This window comes from Indicator indicator, chromosome 25 (assembly GCF_027791375.1).
Source record: "Indicator indicator isolate 239-I01 chromosome 25, UM_Iind_1.1, whole genome shotgun sequence".
Classification (NCBI taxonomy): Eukaryota; Metazoa; Chordata; class Aves; order Piciformes; family Indicatoridae; genus Indicator; species Indicator indicator.
Genome location: NC_072034.1, coordinates 5,416,801 through 5,436,726, shown reverse-complemented (window position 1 = coordinate 5,436,726; position 19,926 = coordinate 5,416,801). Strand labels below are relative to the sequence as shown.

At 38.9% G+C, this 19,926-nt stretch overlaps 1 protein-coding gene across 1 annotated transcript in view; it reads right to left on the bottom strand.

Moving 5' to 3' along the window:
- The window catches only part of LOC128975387 (bifunctional heparan sulfate N-deacetylase/N-sulfotransferase 3), a 49,736-nt gene that overhangs the window by 11,047 nt on the left and 18,763 nt on the right, over positions 1–19,926 (bottom strand). The window contains exons 3-5 of the mRNA XM_054392249.1: positions 18,434–18,588; positions 14,076–14,261; positions 10,620–10,748 (exon numbers count right to left, since the gene is read on the bottom strand). Of these exons, the coding sequence (XP_054248224.1) occupies positions 10,620–10,748; positions 14,076–14,261; positions 18,434–18,588 (470 nt within the window). The remainder of the gene's footprint in view (positions 1–10,619; positions 10,749–14,075; positions 14,262–18,433; positions 18,589–19,926) is intronic.

Sequence of the window (19,926 nt, the reverse complement as noted above, 5' to 3'; positions counted from 1 at the left end):
ACTTTAGAAAGAAGAAGGCTTATCATGACTGTAATTCTGACATTAGTTCAGGAGCTGAAGTTAATATTTTGTAAAGCAATTCCAGCCTTCAATTTAAAAAGGGAAAAAAAATAAAGAAATGAAGAAAATCTGAAATCTACAGCTGTATTGTTTTGTTTCAGAGGATTTAAAACACTGCCATCCTTTGATATAAAATGTTCTATTTTTGAACACCTCACTGTAACACCACAGAGAGCTTGCAGTGAATGGATATTGAAATGTGTTATTATTAATAGTGTCATTTGGTGACATTTCTTGGCTTCTAAAGTAAACTGAGGGCTTCAGTTTGTCTGGCTCAAGTAAAATCAGAAGACATATACTGAGAAATCATTAGGATACAATCTTTCTATTCATATAGGAGTGAGCTTATTAAAAAGCCACCCAAAACTCTCCCAATGGCCAGCATTTTGCCAAATGTGTAACATTTTCAAGTTTCCCTTTTCATTTCAGCTCTCAAAGCAGAACACACCAGCCATAGGAGTAGGTTGTTCTTGACAAAGATGCAATCAGAGGGTTTCCATAAAAAAAGGTTAAGTTGTTTTCTTGACAGCCTCTTTCTTTCCTACACGTGGGCTGACCTCTGGCATTTACCATGTCAGTTCACTTCCTGGCAGCTCCCTACCTGTCAACAACTACAGCACTGCACAGGGAGAAAAAGCAATAAAACTTGAAGAGATTGCTTGTTTGGGAAAAATATGTATTACTCTTTCCCTGAAGGGAATATCACTGCAATTTTAAGAATATCAGAGTGGAGGCTGAAAAATTGATCAGGTGTATCATCATAAATAATTTCCAGCATACAAAACTGTGTCAGCGAAAGGGAAATAAATATCAAGAGACTTTAGTTCCCATTTTACAGTATTTTTTTCTGTCAAATACTTTATGGTTAATGATTTAAAGCAGAAAGAAAGATGATCAAATGTTCGTTTAAAACATAAATGACTAAATCATTTAAAGAAGTCCATACTTAAGTGTAAGCAAATCCGTGATCTAACATTCAACTTTACATTGTAGAACAGGTCTCTGCTTCTGTATGGCTAAAAAAAAAAAACAAACAACCAACCACAGATCCCCTGAGACTATATTCCTGGAAAATCTGAACAAAAGGCTCTTCTCTCCTGTTGATATGGTACAAACGAATTCCTAGTAAAATCACTAACACTACCTATGCAGCAAACTACAATTCTGTGCTTTGCAGCACAATGAAATATTGCTGATCCAGAGCTTAATTCACCTGATCTGACCTGACAACTACTTACTCTTGCTTTCAGCTGTAGAAGCTCCTTCCAGGCTAAGCCGGGAGCCTGTGTAACAAATAGAAGTGTGACACTGCAATGGCTGCACTCACATGTCTCTGAGAAGGACCCTGGACCACTTGCATCCCAGGGATCCCTTTCAGAGCTAGCTTACAGTTGGGGATGACAACCTGCCCCCTGCTCTCTCCTACTCCAGAGGGGTTCCTGTGAGTTTCTTGATATCAGCTGCACAGCTGTGGCCCTAGCAGAGCTGTATAAGCTGATCCTTCAGTCTTCCTGGCTACAAGGAGAAAATGATCCATCCAAGTGCCATTTGGAGGGATTTCACCTTGGCACTGGCTCAGCTGCAGGGACACTGTGTTGCTACACACCTCCCTGCCTTCCCTCCAGGCTGTGCAGGATAGAAATTCATACCATTACCCTTCCATTTGCAGGTGTGCAGCTCCACACCAAGACACAACATAATTATTACTTTTTGCCTTCCACACTGAGTTGGATGCTTTGTTTTTGCTCTGTCAAAGCACATTCCGCTTCATTCAAACAAGTCTAACTGATGAAAATGATTACTCTTTCTGTGCCAACTAATAGCTAGCATGCTATGCTAATAAAGATTTATTCTCTTAAAACCACAGATCAGGAGATATAAAAGGAATCCTTTGTGGGCATCTCAGAAGACCAAAATCTAGTAAATAACCCTATTTATTCAGTAATCTTGCACCTCTGGGAAATGCTGTAAAATATAAATAGAGCTTCATATATTTTTTTATTCCTTTTTCTAAAGGAAAACAGCTGTGAATGGATTTATATTTATTCTAACAAGCATTTTAGCCTCCCTTTCATTTAAAAAGAGCTTATTTGACTTTATTATTTCCAGACCTCTTGTAAAATAAATTCTTTCAGGGTATCTCATTTTTTTCTTTATCTCAGTGGAAGAAGGATCACTCTCTTTAGCTGTTCCTCATAAACAAACCATCATCTTGGTTGCGCTTCAATGCACACTCTCCACAGAATTTAGTATCTTTCACAAGGGGGCTGAAACAGGATGCAGACAATTTTTTAAATGATGGGTTTGGGACTAAATCTGGCCCCTGGGCAGCAGCTCCTTTCTTGATCCTACCCATCTTTGGATCACAGCAGCAAAGGTGTTTTACACTGCCTTCTCACAGAGCCTTATATGCAGCTCTATGACCTGTTCCATTCAGCTTCCCTTACCATTTCTGCACTCCTTCCTATGAGTGAAAAGGCAGAGGGCTAGTTCTGTTTTGATCTCCTTCCCAATCTCTGATTTTACTTGGGATTCTCAATAGTACTGCAGAGATGTAGGGAAACAAGGACAAGCACTCAAGAGAAGGAGCTTTTCTCTCTTTAAATGCTCATTCTGTGCTGTGTATTTCCTTACTACATTTCCCAATTAGAGGCAACAGCTTCTAGGTCCACAAATTAGAGATGAGATTGAGACTGAGTTGCTGCTATCAAATCTTATGTATCAGGAAAATATGAACCAGCATGATCTAATTTATGTGTCTAGAACAGAGAAAACAATAGAAGCTTGACAAACAATTTACACAAAATGAAAAAAAGAATGTATGGTGAGCAAAACTGCTCTGATGGAAAGCAGCAGAGTGGGTATCTTCGTGTGGGGCAACCTGCAATTATTCCCACTCCCCTCCATATAATCTGATAAGTAAAATGTCTTGTGTTTTGTAGTTGTACTCCATTTCACAGAACATGTTTGCAGGTAACTAAGTTGCATTTACACATCACTATCATCCTTCTTCACACTCCTTTTCTGTTTTCTTTCCTTAATGGTGTACTGCATCAGGAGGACACATTTTACAGTGAGGGATGCCCAGAGAGGTGGTAGATGCCCCACCCCTGGGAACATTTAAGGTCAGGTTGTTTGGGCTCTGAGCAACCTGATCTAGTTGCAAATATCTCTGCTCATTGCACAGGGATTGGACTAACTGACCTTTAAAGGTCCCTTCCAACTCAAACCATTCTATGAGACCATGAGTTTTCAATTTGGTTTCAGTTGCAATAATAAAGCATGAAAGAAAGAAGTGGCGATGTCTACAGCAGAGTGAAACAAATGAAGCACAGAAGAACAACAAAATGCCTGTAGAACAGTAGTCCACTAAGCCAGTGTCTCAAAACTTTTTTGATCACACAAACTTATTGGTAAAAATTTTCTGAGTACACACCCCCAATGCAAGTATATTTATAAATTATATACTTCCAATACTGAAGTTCAGATATTTTCTTCCCACAGCCAAATGGTTCACCCCAGGGGGTGCAGATACCCCACTTTGGAGTCCCATTCACTGAACTGTCAGGATTGGACCGTAAGGCAAGAGCAGAGAGAAGACTCCCTTCTCAGAGGTTAGCTGTACCCTCTTTGGCAAGCATATGGGAAGGGAAGACTGAGACTTGCAGTGACACTGGTGTTACTAAACAGATTACCATTATTTCAGCATTTTAAATCTGGAACTAGTAGATTTGGTATAAGAAAAAATTGGCAATAACCATTTCTTACAGACTGAGCACACCTTTTTTTTTTTTTTTTTACTATATATAAATCCATTGCAGGCAATCCAACTCGAATAAATTGATACCCTTAAACCAGTCATCACAGTACTTTTGTCACAAGCACTGTCACCCTCCAATCTGTGTCATGACATTCAAAGGCAGCATTGAGGCCTCCCAACTTAAGCACTACATTTTAAAATTAATTATGTGGTCTCTGCTAGAAGCAGATGTGCTACCAATTTAGTATATTGCTGATATTTCAGTTCTTGAACAAATGTTTACAGGTCACAGGAGAGGGTCTAACTCTCAGAACACCTATATTCCAATTAATTTGGCATTGTGCACACTCTGTTTGCAGTTCTGATACTGTCTCCGTGTTACTCAGAGCAGTTTTGTTTCAGATATTCAGAGACTCAGTAACAGCTGGCTTTGCTCCATTAGACTAACAAAGTGAGAGAATAATGAATGAGGTTGCACTCTCTGCTTGCATATGTATTTGTAACAGCTGCAAAATACTCATTTTAGACCTGTATGATACCAGAAAAGATGTGTTCAACTTCACCATAGAGAGATTCCAGCTTGGAACTCCCTTTTTCATTCTGAGGCTGTTCCACTAGTTTCACAGCTGCCATGGGCCACTTGCAAGGACAGCAAGCTGACCAGTTGAACTGGATTTACATAGCAGCAACTACACTATAAATATAATAGAACTTGCCAAAAAATCAAATAAAATTACTTATTTAGTGTGGTTTTGAATTATTAACCTGATGTTATTTTTGTTTTCTTTTTCTGTAACTACCACACCTGACAGGCAGGAAATCGGAGTTTACTTTCAGCTGTTGCACAAACTTTTTTTGCCTTTCTTTGTGAATTGCACATTACCCTGTGACTCAATTTCCCAATCAGCTGTACTGTCCAAATGCCTGGTTTTACTAAAAGCTGTAAACCACTTCTGCAAGGCTTCCCATCTAAGAACACTGAAGAATCATAGATGGGAAAAGTTTTCATATTGCCCACAATTTCAGTGCTGTTACAAGGAATCGCCTCTAATGAGACAGCTAATCCTATCTGTTCCGCAGCCTTTCCATGCTGCCCGTTCATTTAGGAGTTCCTAAAGTGGGCACAAGAGCACAGAGAAGAGATGGAACTGCTGCCTTTCTCACTCACCCATGAAGTGGGCCAAGCCCACTAGAGATGTCAGGCTATGCTTCCAGTGGTGCTACCATGGGATGCTGACAATAATCTGCAGACATCGAGATCAGGTACCTGCATATCAGTGCTCTTCTCAACACATCTTCCCTGCTTCTCACACTCGATACGATTAGATATGAGGTTGTGCAAAGCAGGACAAACAGAAAGAGAAGATTTGAACTTGAAAGCCTTTGTTTTTTTGTATTTTCTTCTGTAGTTCCAAACCCTGACAATTCGTCTAGTTCCGGGTCACCTTAAAATACAGTCGGTTTTGCTCATGCTCATATAAATCCTCTCATTTTCAGTGCTAAAGGAGGTAATTTCTCCCTTGCTGCAAGTCAATTAGCTTAATAACAGCTCTACTTACTGCAACTTGGGAGAGGTAAAAATTAGAAGAAAATAATACTTAGAACTGAATGCATACAAAGATTACAATTATTTTAAGATCAATCAGACACAGGGCCTAAGCTGTTAAGTCTTCCCTCTTGATCAGCACTGCTGTATCCATATGGAGAACACACAGCTGGCTACACATTAGTTCCATTGTTGGGCTGTCAACCATTTGAAGGCTTTCATCAAATTCCTCTCCACAGGGCATTTTCCCTTTTCTTTAGGTCTGAAGCCATACAGTACCTTCCAAGCAAGTGCATGTAATGCAATTACTGTATTCTGTTCTGTTTGTTTTTTTGGGGGCCAGAAAAGGTATAGAAGATCTTCATGAACTGTTGTTTTCCTTTAACCATTTATCTTGTAGGATAGCAAAGCTCCTGAGCTGTATCTTCCATAGTTCAAAGAATATTTTAGGCGTGGGTTGTGTGCTTTCTACAACATTAAACTAAGGCACCTTAACTTTTACTGGTGCTAGTAAAAAACAAGAAGCATACAATACTGTTTCAGACCATGTCTCTCATCAAAGGTGTAGTCTTAAGAAAAATCTGGTTTACTAGATTACTTGGATTTTAGAATCAAAGTATACCTCCCACATCATAACCTGAGGACTAATCCAAACAGATTAACAAATTGGAATAAACTTTAGAAACAAAATCTGTAAGAACTGCTAAAGGGCAGATGAGATACATGCCATTTCATATTGTTGATCTGCCTCATGAATTTTATTATTGAAACTTTGCAATTAGAAAAACAGTGAAATTTTCCACAACAAAAAACCCCAAACCAAACAACAACAAAAAACCCACCAGAAATTAAAACTAGTGCAACAAACTGTTTACAGATGCAGATGGCACCAGAAATATGTATGAGGAGAGTACAGCTGGGAGCCGTGTGAAAACCAAACCTCAATGAAAGTCTTCTCTACTCCTAAGGTTTACACAAAGCACAGAACTTCATACAGGATTCATGTCTTTCCAACTACTACAGGCATGAATATCCAAACAAATTTAGTTCTGTATTTCAAATCTTGGTGAGTTCTTGATGTCAAAACCTCTACCTTGGAGGAAGGTCCTGGTACAATTCCCATCCTCTTTTAACTGGCTTTGATCATCTGTTGCAAGACAGATAACAGGAGTTTACTGTCTATGTTCTTCGTACGTTTTCATAGTTGTTTCTGGTTTTAATCTCTTATCAAATATAATCAGTTTTGATTTATCTTCAAATTGAAGTCTCAGTCCTTCATAGTTCTCTTCAGTCCACTGCTTCCAGTTTTGGACAGAAGATTGAGTCTGTAGAGTATTCTGTGCCGTGCATTTCCACTTCATTATGCAACTCTCTGCACTATTTTAAACTCCATTCCTTCCACATTGTGTCAATGCTTTGAATAAGGCACATGGATGTACCTACATAGTATCTCACTAATAGGAATGACAACGGGATGGAAATGGGAGAAATCTTACTGACTTTCCTGTGCAAACTGTGCAGATTCACATGGAGATTTTTGATTTGTATCCATTCCACAGAACCCAAATATACAAACTCAAGACGAGAACCCTTCTCTTCTGATACTGGGCTATAATGAGCTGTCGCAGTAACATCTTTGCCAATTGGCTTATTGATAAACAAGTTATTTCACTGAACACTGACCTCATTTCCTATTGTCTGTACACTAGCACAGTGTAAGCAAAGACACCATTGCCTTCAGCTTAGGCTGCTGCCCATACATCCTCAAGACCAAGAGCTATTCAACATATTTGCCTCCTACTCTGTAGGCTCCCCAGCCCCATGGGACAGGTGAGTGAATTTCAAGCATTCAGCTGACAGTAGTTGCTCCAATACCTCACCGCTAATAGCCGCTCTCAGGAGAGAACATGCACATCATTAGAGAAAAAGCTGCAATGTGCAGTGCTGTCTTTAGCAGAATCCTGTTCCAGTCATGATTTTTACTCTTCCTAGAAAGATGAAGGATGAAGCTTTTATGTTTAGGTATCATGGTAAATAAGTATGGCATACACCAAGTCAGATTTGTTAAATTCCTGTTAATGACTGAACAGTTCTGTTATGTATCAAACAAATAATTGTGCAACAGATAGTCTTATTTACTCTGGTAATCAAGTTCTGGTATTTACATTAATTGCAACACGTGCATAAGCCAAAAGAAGCTCATTTGTAACTTAGGTCTCTGAACTGTTCTGGTCTCAGTTCTTACTTGGCTTATTTCATTGCTCATGTTCCATGTCACTTACCTACACAAACACTGGCCATGGCACAGACCAGTAACTACTACAGACATCATAAAGAAGCAATAGGTCCATACGTTCCTAGTTGCAGATGAGGAAAAATATGCAGTGGAAAACAGAAAGAGATACTCAGATTGTTTTTATTAAGGTATGTTCTGTTCAGCTACTTTTAGTTTGGATTGGTTCTTAGGTCTAACTATTTTTAGAGTGGTTCAGAAGTATTAATAGAGTCTTGTCAGTATTGGTAAAGATTTACTAGCAAACCTGAGAAGAAATGATACAGTTGATGGCAGTGTATGCACCTACCTCATTATTACATATAGCTCACTTCCTTCATCATCTACAAGGCATATTTAGGAGACTGGCAGGATTTCATTCTGAGATGTTTAACAGAAATCTCTTTTATTAATGCAAGAACTCCCCTAATATTGCAGACAGAGAGAGATGAATCTGCAGTCACTGAGGATTTTAACAAGTTCATCAGGAAAAAATACTTGCTATAAAGTTTTAAAGTCAGTACAGTGCTAGGGAAGAAAGTAACATTGTGAATAATAAAACAGAGAGCTCTCTGACTGGGTAAGACACCCATTGCTACAGACTTCTACTTCTACCATCCATGTTTTCCCTCTGGCTTTGCTACAGACTTCCCACGCTAAATTAGTGCAAACACAACCTCTCTCTACCTGTTAATGTGGGGAAAATAACGCCAGTATGTTAATGATACAGGGCTGCTGAAGGCTTCTTTTTGTTTTCTTTTTCTGTAAAACATTTTGTGCAAGATCCTGATATTGTACAACCTTGCCTAAAGGCCACTGAAGTCAGCAAGACCTTAAAGAGAAGACAGCCACACACAGTACTGGAAGAGCAGAGAGCACATTACATTACTGCTTGGGCTCTTTTTCAGCTTGGTGGCACTTCAGCATTCTAGATGCTGTAGGAACATGATGGGTATGGCTGTCATGATGACTTTATAGCCACCGTCAGATCACAGTCGAACCAGCAGTGTGGGGATATGAAAGTGTACCACAAATACAGCTTGCCAGCCACAAGATTAGCTACTCCAACAAACCAACTCTTAGTTCCCATATAAAACAGAACTAGCAGAGACCGTTTGCAGAGCAGGATTTCCTGATGCTGTTCTTACCTGCAGGACTTCTGACTGCACAATGCCCTGGGAACAGGGCAGTAATGCTGCTTCTCATGTCAAAAGCTTAGAGATGCACAGCATATGGTGCTCGGGTGTTTTGTGGTTTGTTCTGCAGACTGTGGTTGTTCTAGCATTCTATAAGGAAGCAGAACTTCTCTTGTAAGTAGCTACCATTACACAGCCAAACCACAAAGAAATCTGGGGCTTTATTCTTAAGGGCATTTAATTCAGTGTAGGGTACTCAGCTTTTAGCCTCAGCCTAGTAACTCATGCTTCAGAAGCCATATTCACTTAAGATCAGTCATTCAAATTAAGCCAGGAAATCAAATTAAGGCCTTTGTTAAGATTTACATTTAATTTACACCTACATTTGCCATTTTTGGAAACATTTATGCACTCGTTGGAAGTATTATTTAGCTGACACTGTCATGATTCCTAGGTAATGTTTCTTCTTCATAGTTTTATATCAGTGAAAAGTAACATTTAGAAAATGCCTCATAATGGAATTTTTGCATTCCCTGAAAGCTGGGTTAAGAAATCCCAGCAATCCCATGTTTTTAATTTAAATGAAAACAAAATCCTAAATGCCACTTCAAAATCAGACAAATTCCTAAAGCTATTTAGTTTTCATTTTAATGCCTATTTTTTTCCCAATTCTGAATTGCAAATTGTGGTATAAATATATGCAATACTTCAAAACCACAAAGATGCAAACCCTAATTTTTAAATTGATGACAAGCCAGGCTAATACTTACAATTCTAGAAACTGTTTATAAACAGATATTTAAAACCAGACTCATAATATTTTCAAAGGCACTCCTTGAAAGGATTGTAACAATTTGTCTTGGGCAAATTTTGTCCTGATACTAATTTACAGTTCTATTTAGAAAATAGTACATTTAACTCCCACTCTTTCAGTCTGTATTTGGGATATTGTATTTTTCAGAAGTAGGTGACCATACAGCCCACATTGCAATTCATAACTCAAACATCTGATTGTAATATATAAAAAGACAAAATTATTTAGGCTAGTATTCCAAACGATTTGAGTGGAAATAGTTTTTGCTCCCTTTGGTGTTCTGAATAATGGATCCTAGTAATCAGATTTGTCTAAACCAGGCAAATTTTATTTCTAGGTTTCATTTGGTCCACAGATAAAAACTCACCTAAAACCTTGTGTTGAAAGGTCAGTTTTGATGCATCTGAGCTAATCACCTGCCCTTCTGAAGTACCATACTGTTCTGTCAGTATTCTGTAGTTTCATAGCTTCATTTGTTGTTTATTCTTCCATTACAGATAAATGAAAGGTTAAGCAGAGCTATTAACTATGTGGCTCCTTTTCTTTGGATCTTCTTTGAAGCTATTACGAATCATCAAGGCAAAAAGTCTCAAAACAGATGCAAGCAAGGAGTGCTTGCACCTACAACTTTCTCAAACCAGTGAGTTTTCCCAACATTTCTGATTATGGTTTTGGCAGAGCAGGAAAATGAACTTCACTTGAGTTAGTCATCCCATAGTAATTTCAGTTCTTAATGCTTGAGTTCTTTTAAAAATTACATCTCATGGTTCTTATTTTGTGCAAAAGAAGAACAAGACAGGCTGCTGCTACTGCATTACCAACAAAACAGTTACCAAAAAAGTAATTATCTTTATACAACTAGCAGAACTTACATAATATTTGATCATAAAATTAATTTACTGAAAAAGCAGAAGAGCTCATTGTGACTAATTATCGCTATTTACAAAACCCAGCTGATTATTGTTGAAGCATTCAGTAACTACTCCATCAACTAATTGTTCAAAACCATTTCAAAATGACACTGTACTTACTGGATTGAGAACCACTGTGAAGAACAACTCTCCTCCTTGAATACTTTTGTCTAGTTCCTTTGGGCCTCCAGGATACTCTTTATAGAAAATTGTGTGGGTGAATAAGCCACAAGTTTGCCTAGGAAGCACCTGAATTTATTAAAAAGAAAGTTAAAAGAATAATTCACAAAATAAAAAGGTTTATACTTTTAATGAGGTAATAAATGCCACATAAGGAACACATAACCGATCACATTCGTGGTAACTGCTGGGTAGATTTGGTATCACAACTTTCCTCAAGGTCAGTAACAATCTAGTTGAATTAATAAGTGCAAAGCCCTACACCCAAGGGCTGCATGAGGAGTAGCTCAAGAGCAGTCTGGAGGAGAAGGACTTAGGGGTGTCAGTTGATGAAAAACTCAACATGAGCCAGCCATAGCTGCTGGCAGCCCAGAAGGCAGCCGTGTCCTGGGCTGCATCAAAAGAAGAGTGACTAGCAGGATGGGGGAGGGGATTCTGCCCCTTGACTCTGCTCTCATGAACACCCAAAGCACTGCATCCAGTTCTGGTGCACCCAGCATGAGAGGGACATGTAACTGAGAGAGTTGGGACTGTTCAACCTGGACAAGAGAAGGCTCCAGAGAGACCTTAGAGCAGCCTTCCAGTACCTGAAGGGGGCTACAAGAAAGCCAGGAAGGGACTTTTTACAAGGGGTTGTAGTGATAGGAGAGGGAATGGACTGAAGCTTGAGAAGGCGAGATTAGGAAAAAATTCCTTACAGTAAGGGTGGTGAAACACTGAAACAGGTTGCCCAGGGAGGTCCTGGATGCCCCCTTCCTGGAGGTGTTCAAGGGCAGGTTGGATGGGGCCTTGAGCAACATGGTCTAATGAAAGGTGTCCTTGCTGTTGTAACTAGATTATCTTTAAGGTCTCTTGCAACCTAAACAATTAGTGCTTACTGAAAGAGTAATTTTATCATGAGTGAAATTATAATATCCAAAAATTCATCACATTTTGTTTTAAACAGAAGATGGATCTCAGCAACCTCCTCAAACTAATTTTGCCTATAACACCTGATCCTAACCCCAAATATCTGTAGTCTGGTCATCAGAGATTTCTAAAAATTTAAAGTTTGAAACATAGCCTGTATTTTATCAATCAGTTCTACGTTTTATTTGAGTGATGGCTTTGCTGCAAACGTAAACTAAAGTCTGAAAGTAATTTTTTTTTCTTTTTGGCTTAGGCATCACCACCAGTATTAAATCTACACTGCCACATGATGAATTTTGCTGATAATGCTCATACTATAAGGAATATTTGCTTCCCAATTCAGAATTAAGAAACTAAGAAATGCAGTTAGGTTTTCCAGGAGAACACCAAAATGTTTTCTACCAACTTCATAAAATACATCAGTGGAGAGTATTTAATTCATTTTGTACAGAAAATCAATAGCTGAGTATTGATGTTCATCTCTAGTTCTTAAACTGAGCTTGGTCTCAAACATTTTTAGTCCAATTTAGAACATTTGTTACGATGACAGATTAAACTTTTAAAGCATACAAATCCTTTACTTGACAGTCTGTGGATTCACAGACACTTTTTATTTCTTGTCATTTCATTTCTCAACATCTTTTTTTGTAAGGTACAGGATACTATGACCACAGATGGTTGACTTTGTGTGGTTAGAAAACATATAGAATTTGTGTGCTTGCTATAAACTTGAGCACACTTTTACAAAACCTTTGGAATTCACTGATAAAATATGAGAACAATTCTTCACAGAGGCAGGGAATGAATCTGTACTGGCTGGGAAATGCTCTGGCAAATCTTACACAATGATTTGATTACTGAATGTATTCATCACCATAAGCCAGCAGATGTAAAATATTAATGTATTTGCCCTGGAGAACTGAAAACTTGAGACTTCCAAAACAGGTGGTTTTATACAACTGCTTCTTGGAAATAGATTTTTGGCTCCAGTGTCCTTGTGTTAAATCTCATTATGTGTCTTCAAATGACATGTTCTTGCAAAAATTTATGAAAGAGATTTCTGGAGATTCTGAGTCAGTCTTTCCCAAATGCTTCACACCCTCTGAGCATCTTCACAAACCCCTTATTTTACATGCAGCTATTGCTTTGAGGAGAAGAAACTGTAGTGCAAACCTGTACAGTGTCACTTTTTTTTCCCCTGGATGTCTGGAGAATATTTTAGTTTGTTTCATCCAAAAATACATCAAAACTTGTAAATATCATTATTTTGCTTAGAAAAGTGGTATCCATGGCAACTTGAGGAGAACACCAGAATACTGTTATAAGCTAAGTGGCAGCCTTGTGCTAAGGCACTTTGACCCTCCAAAACAGCTTGTGGCAGCCAGAGATATAACACAGCACACAGGCTAGGACCTTTCCCATTCACGGCTCTCCTACATGCTCCAAAAGAAAGTTACTCAAGAATAAACCATCAAGGATTTTGGAAGTTGTTTTGAAACACTTCTTAGATAATGATGATAATAAGCGAGTCAGAAATAGCCTAGGCCCCAGAGAGCAGGTGGTATCAGCACAACGCCTTCCATGTCAGTTGTGTGTCACCCTCCTGGCAAACACTGCCCTCAGTGAACGACACTGTGAGTTATGTAATTCAGAAAGATTGTAGGAGCTGACTTGTGGCTGACTTAACAGAGCACTTTCGTAGTCTGGAGGGGCTTGATGGGTGTGTGTTTGTGTCTTTCTTCCCCCCAACCTTTGGAGTGTTTGCCTTGCATACAGACTGATAGCTCTGGGGTTAAGCCACAGGGCAAAGCACAGTTCCCATTTCTGTATGGCAGGAAGCAAAACGAGGGTAACTGTGCACCTTTTAGGTGAAAGAAAAACCCTAGTTATGCACCAAGATCTGGATTCTTACATGGCATAAACCGGCAAAACTTTTGCAGTTAATGGTACTATGCAAATTTAAAACCTGCTAAGAATCTAACCCACGATACTCTGTCAAAAGATGTAAAGTTGACTTTTTCCTTGAGAACTCTGAACCAGTATTAACAGTAGGACTAGAACAGTTAACAGCCTCTTAACTGTTAGCAGCAGGGTGCCTGAAGGCCACATTCATCAGCAGTAACATCATCAGCAACAGACTGATTTTAATTAACAAGATGCTGTCAAATACATCTTGCTACTTATGCATAGCAATATGTGCTTCTCACCATGGGACCTCTCAGGATACCATGCTTTTCCACTTTAATTGTTCACAAAGTTGTAGCAGGGTTGTAACAGAATCATAGAATCATTTGGTTGGAAAAGACCTTCAAGATCACGGAGTCCAACCATTATCTAACTCTATCAAGTCTGGTGCTGAATGGGGTCTCTCAGCTCCACATCTCTGCCTCTTTTAAACATCTCCAGGGGTGTCGACTCAACCACCTTCCTGGGGAGCCTGTGCCAGTGTTTTGTAACTCAAACAGGAACATCATAAATACAACTCACCATGATATTTTTGTGGATGAAGCCTCGTCTATACCTTGCAGGCTTCAGATGTGGGTATTCTTCTGTGCTGGTAACTCTGATATTCCAGACCTTTTTCCAGGCATCATAAAGCTGAACATGTACTGGATAGACTCCAGAATGGTGCGGAGCCACTGCATAGCCCAAATCAGTTGGAATACCATGTTCCTAAAACAAAACAGAACAATGAATGCTTTCAAAAATTTAAGAAACTACATGTTTTGGCATTTCTCAAATCCTTGGTTTGTGAGAGATCAAGAACAGGTCTGAAATGCAAATCCTGGTGATATCAGAATATGCTGATATGTAAGGGAGATGGCAGGCAGCACAGTGAAGATGAAACACAGGATTTCCACATCTGCTGGATGCATCAAGAAAGGTGCATCCAGAAGGGCTAGTGAAGTTCTTCTACCTCTCTATTCTGCCCTGCTGAGACCACACCTGGAATACTGTGTCCAGTTTTGGGCTCCCCACTTCAAGAGAGACAGACAACTGCTGGAGAGAATCCAATGGAGAGCCACGAGGATGATGTGGGGACTTGAGCATCTCCCCTGTGAAGAGAGACTGAGATCCCTGGGGCTATTTAGTCTGGAGAAGAAAAGACTGAGAGGGGATCTCATAAATGTGTATAAATATCTGAGGGGTGGGTGTCAAGTGGAGGGGGCCAGGCTCTTTTCCCTGCTTCCCAGTGATAAGACAAGGAACAATGGGTTCAAACTTGAACATAGAAGATTTCACCTCAACATGAGGAGAAACTTCTTTACAGTGAGGGTGACAGAGCACTGGAACAGGCTGCCCAGGGGGGTTGTGGAGTTTCCTTCTCTGGAGACTTTCAAAACCCACCTGGATGCATTCCTGTGCAGACTACCCTAAGTGATGCTGCTCTGGCAGTGGGGTTGGACCTGATGATCTCTTGAGGTCCCTTCCAACCTCTGATATACTGTGAGACTGTGATTTTAATACAAAAGCCTTTTTAATAAATATTTTTGTGAGCATCTAGGGAAGGGTGATATAGATGTATTCTACATTGATTTCTTCAATCTGCATTAAACAAGAAGCTGCACTCTTAAGTTCTTGCAAGGAATTTGCTCACACACTAAGAATTCAGAGAGAAATTACTGGCACATTTTCAACACAACAGGTAGCATTTGGTGGTTTCAACAACAAAAGTGTGATTTCCACTACATGTCCCTATACAATTACTTGGATTGTTAGAGGAATTTTACAGAGAGTCACTTAATTTCCCCTCTAGTCCACTCGAAACAAAACACCATCTTCAGAAGCCAGCTAAACCATTTTAGGGTCACAGAAAAAGGAGAAGAGATAACCACTTGTAGAATTCTGAGGATAATAGGCAGATGATGTAGACTAAACCCTTTTGTAGTACATCTTCTGTTTTTGCAGATTCCTCTCATTTATCTTGTTTACATACTGACCTTGCTGGTATTACCTTCTTTTGACATTCAATATATTTTATTTCCAGTTTCTGGTTTCCAACATGCTCTAATGATTTTTGACCCCTTTTCTCCTTTGTTTCATGTTACTTTTCAAAGGAAAAATATATACAAGACACTTCTTTGGTGATCTGATTAGCAAAAAACACTGTCTGTAAGATGTTGTTAGGAAAGAAACTGCCTTTGGAGAACAGCCTATTCATTAGCTTTGATTCTGCTGAAGAGGTTTTTTTAATATTGTTTGTATTTCTGTGGTCATGTGCACCAGAATTTCTAATGATACTTTGTGTGCAAAGGTAAGAGACAGTTGTTACTTGGGTCTCTTCCTTTGAGTCAACTAGTTCCTAAGTAATACGGAAAAACTCAAAGTTGCATCTCAAAAGAAGGTGGGTGTGTTACATGAAGTAAAATCATTGCTCTTCAATTTTTTTCTGGAGGATGACTTGACTACTGTAAGAAAGGTGAAGTCCAGTCAGACATAAAAAGAGTAAATAGTCAGGATTCAATATTAGGTAGATCTGTTACAACTTAAATATGGCAGCTTTACTAACAGCTCAAAACAAAGCGAACTCACAAAAAGCAGCATTTGCTTCTGCTCTGGAAGAGCATGAGAAATATGACCTTAAAGATGTGAAGCCTGGGTAGAAAGCTGTTTTTAACTTATTAAAATTACTTTGAACCTAGTATAAAGGCATGTGTACCAGACAGGTACGGTTTAATCACAGTTGGGAATCCTAATATTTAAAAAAACAAGTGTGATTACTATTAGCCTTTAGCAATTTCTGGCACACACAATGTGGCATAAGATTCTACCACCTGGAGGTTGGAGCAGATTTTGGAATTCTGGTCAGGTTGCACCACTCCTGGTGAAGATCCAAACACTCCATCAGTGACCCCACTGCATTCAGGGAATGCGTCATCTGCTGGCTTACAGCTGGGCTGCACTGTGTGTAATATGCCAAGGGAAGAATGAGTAAGATCTGGCCTATTGGTTTTACTGCATGTGAAGATAAAGAATGGGTACAGCCATCAGTTACACATCTTTATGCTATTTAATTCCATCACAGATATTTCAGTTCCTCTTCCTTCTGTTCTACTTCCTTTAAGCATGCACAATCATCAGAAACAGAAATCTTTATAAGACATGTAAGAAATTACATTTTCTAATGTCCCATTTAATCATCTTCACTAAGTACAAACAAGTATCTGATTTTTTAAGGTTTCATCCCTCATGTTGTACAAAATGCAGTAATAAATATGTAATTAAAATCTTTCATTCTAATTATGAACCTATCAACTTCAATGTATCAGTGTCTCTGTTATTTCTCAGGAATAGTAATTCCTACCTTGAGCATTTCATGCACAATGTACACATTCAGTTTGATAATGCATGAGGCAGCAGCAGTTTCAGCCTCTTTCAAAAAAGCACTGTATTTATCTTTGTTATTAATTGAAATTCTTTAAGCAAATTAAATATAGTGAGTAGATTCATGTCTACGCCTATACATAGCTTCAAACACGAAAAAACAGAAGGTTATCTGTAAGCATTTAAAGTAGTGAAGAAAACAGAAACTGATAAAGTTACCTAAACCAGAGCTGTACATGAATTATTCTAATAACACACTTTAATGCTTACATACTGTAGACTAATCCTGGAGGATGTCTTAGGTTACACCAGAACTATTTTAATTTCCAGTGGAGCTTACAAAAGTATACAGAATCATGGAAATTTAAACAAAAAAAAAAAAAAAAAAGAAAAAGAGATTTTGGACTCAAGATTTAAAAATTTTCCTCTTTCTAGCTCTACTTAAATGCTTGCTTTAAAGAAAGCAGTAAAATTAAGTTGGCCTGTACTCAATACAACTACAGTTTACAGAAAAATTGGTTAAGTCTTTGGTTGAAAGCAAGCATACACCTTACTTACTTGAAGTTTTCACATACAGATTTTAATTGTTTGATATTCTAGGTCTCCACTTTCCTCCTATACTCACAAAGACATGACCATAAGCACACTCTTTTTTGTTCTGGTGTTTCAAATCCCCTTGCTCTTTCAAAGTCATTACCTGCCAGCTAATGAGCAACCAGTGTACTGTGAAAAGGGAGAAGTAAAATTAGGCAGTTGGAAGAGTAGATGTGTTTCAGCAAGTGTTATGTGTGCTGAGATATTCTGATGTAACACTTCTTTATGTCTTCAGACAAATAACATGTACTACATATGGCAGAAACAGTCTGTTTCTTGAGTATACTCAGGCCTAAAGACCTGGTTTTACTTTTTCTTAGATTCTCACTGAAACTTTTTTTTTAGAACTTTGCTATGAATAAATAATTAGTAAAGCAAATGCTTTTCAAAACAACTTTTTCCAGGGCTGATCCAAAGGGAATATATGAGAGGTTATTAGGTATTACCACAGAAAAGAATCTTTGAAAACATGGCATGCTTCATTAATCCTAACATGCAGTGCTTTCATAGTCATTTGACATCTTTTGATGGAGTATTAATTTTCAGAAAACTGGATCTTCTTCTCATCAAAACAATTATATTTGGACAAAATTTTACTCGGTAAAATATAGAAATAGAAGGATTTTAATGTGTATTGACTTCCCAAGATGGGAACATGTTAATTCATTCTCCAATAATTTTTCTATTCAAAAGTTTTTGTAAAGAAATTGAAAAAAAATCCACACTTCAACTGAGAACAAAATCCAAATTGTAGAGACAGAACTTTGATAGCAAAAAATAGAGTGATTCCAAAAAGCACATTATTAAAACTTCTTTGTTTTCAGTTCACAGAGATTAAAACAAATTCTGCAAGTATTGATTTTCCGAGAAAGTAAGAGTAATGGTTTCTGAGAAATTAAATATAAGATGGAAAAACTGTAACTCACTAAGGCAAATTTTTTGTTGAGGATCATCTGCTCCACCAGTGACGACTCATTGTGAAAGAGGTGAGGCTGCATGTGACTCCACATATGAGGAAACCACCAAAACTCATCTACAGACCTCAACAGCAGGTCATCACCTTCATCTTCCTCCTCAGTACCTGCAAATAAACCAACATCCAAAACTAAGAATATCTCTGAAGTCCCTACTTTCATTATGTTCCTTATCCAAAATAAATTCACTCCCCAGTCAAACTTCCTTTTGCTATCTATGATATCCCCACTGGGACAGCCCCTGCTACCCTGGGTGCAGCTGTGGGGCTGGCCAGGAGCCCCAGCACTCCTGAGGCCATTTGTGTGATCTGAGGGCAATGACAACTTGCCCTTGATGCCTGGGCCTGTGCCCCGGCTCTGTACCACCTAGAGCCACAGCCTGGCCATCCCACAGCACCTTGGGGATGGGAAATGCCAGGGCCTCGTTGGCTGGCAGCTCAGGTCACCCCTTCCACCCCCAGGCCCAGGCATTTATCCTACTCCCAGTACATTTTTAATGATCAAGTCCTGTCAAGGGAAGCCAAATTTAAATAAACCCTGAATGGGCTACCATATAAAGACTGCATGAGCCCAACGTTCACACCCTAGAGCTTCAGACATCTTCACATTGTGCTCTCTTCCTGCTCCAGATGCTGCCAACAATCGACACAACAAATCCTTACTCTCTCTCAGCATTTTGCAATTCTCCGTTTCTCCTTTTTCTGTCTTTTAGCCAAACATTAGCTCCGATGCTTTCTGCATCCATGCAGCAACACTCCATGTGCCTTTTGCTTTTCCCCCTTCCCTTCAGCACATCTTGTCTGACATACTTTTGCTGTCATGATTTTACTCCTCATTACCTCTGCTGGAACTACAGCAGTGAATGAAAAATGTGGGCAGACATGTAATGTGATGTGTCGATATTTGTAGGATCATCAGACTTTAGGACTCCATGAGAGTCCATGGGGTCCTGTCTGATGTTCATGTGCTATCAAAGAAAGCAACAGGAGTGCCTAAAGAGCATACAACAGCCAGATTGGGGAGAACAAATGATATCAAGAAACAAAGGACACAGCGAGGGATGGGCTATCATAGAGAGAGGCTCAAATCATTCAATTTACAGTCAGTAACTGGGTCGGTTCGTACTACAAACATGCAGTAAGTCCTACTCAAACCAAGCAATCTACGTGCATGTTCACTCCAAAGCACCTGAACTGTCAACTGGAGCAAAGGAAATGGTCTGGAAAGTATCTCTGCCCTGCTCAGACACTAGCAGGTGTTCAAGCTTTGTACAGCTTTCTTTGGTTTTGAATAAATCCAGGTTTGGTTCCTAGTCTCAGCTAACATGTCACTTTGCACTTTTCATTTTAATATCCTCCAACTATGACATTATCTTGTGTTGTCTTTTGTCTCTCTCTTCCAAGCTCTGCAGTTGTCCTATTTCACATGCATGTCTTTCTCCTCCT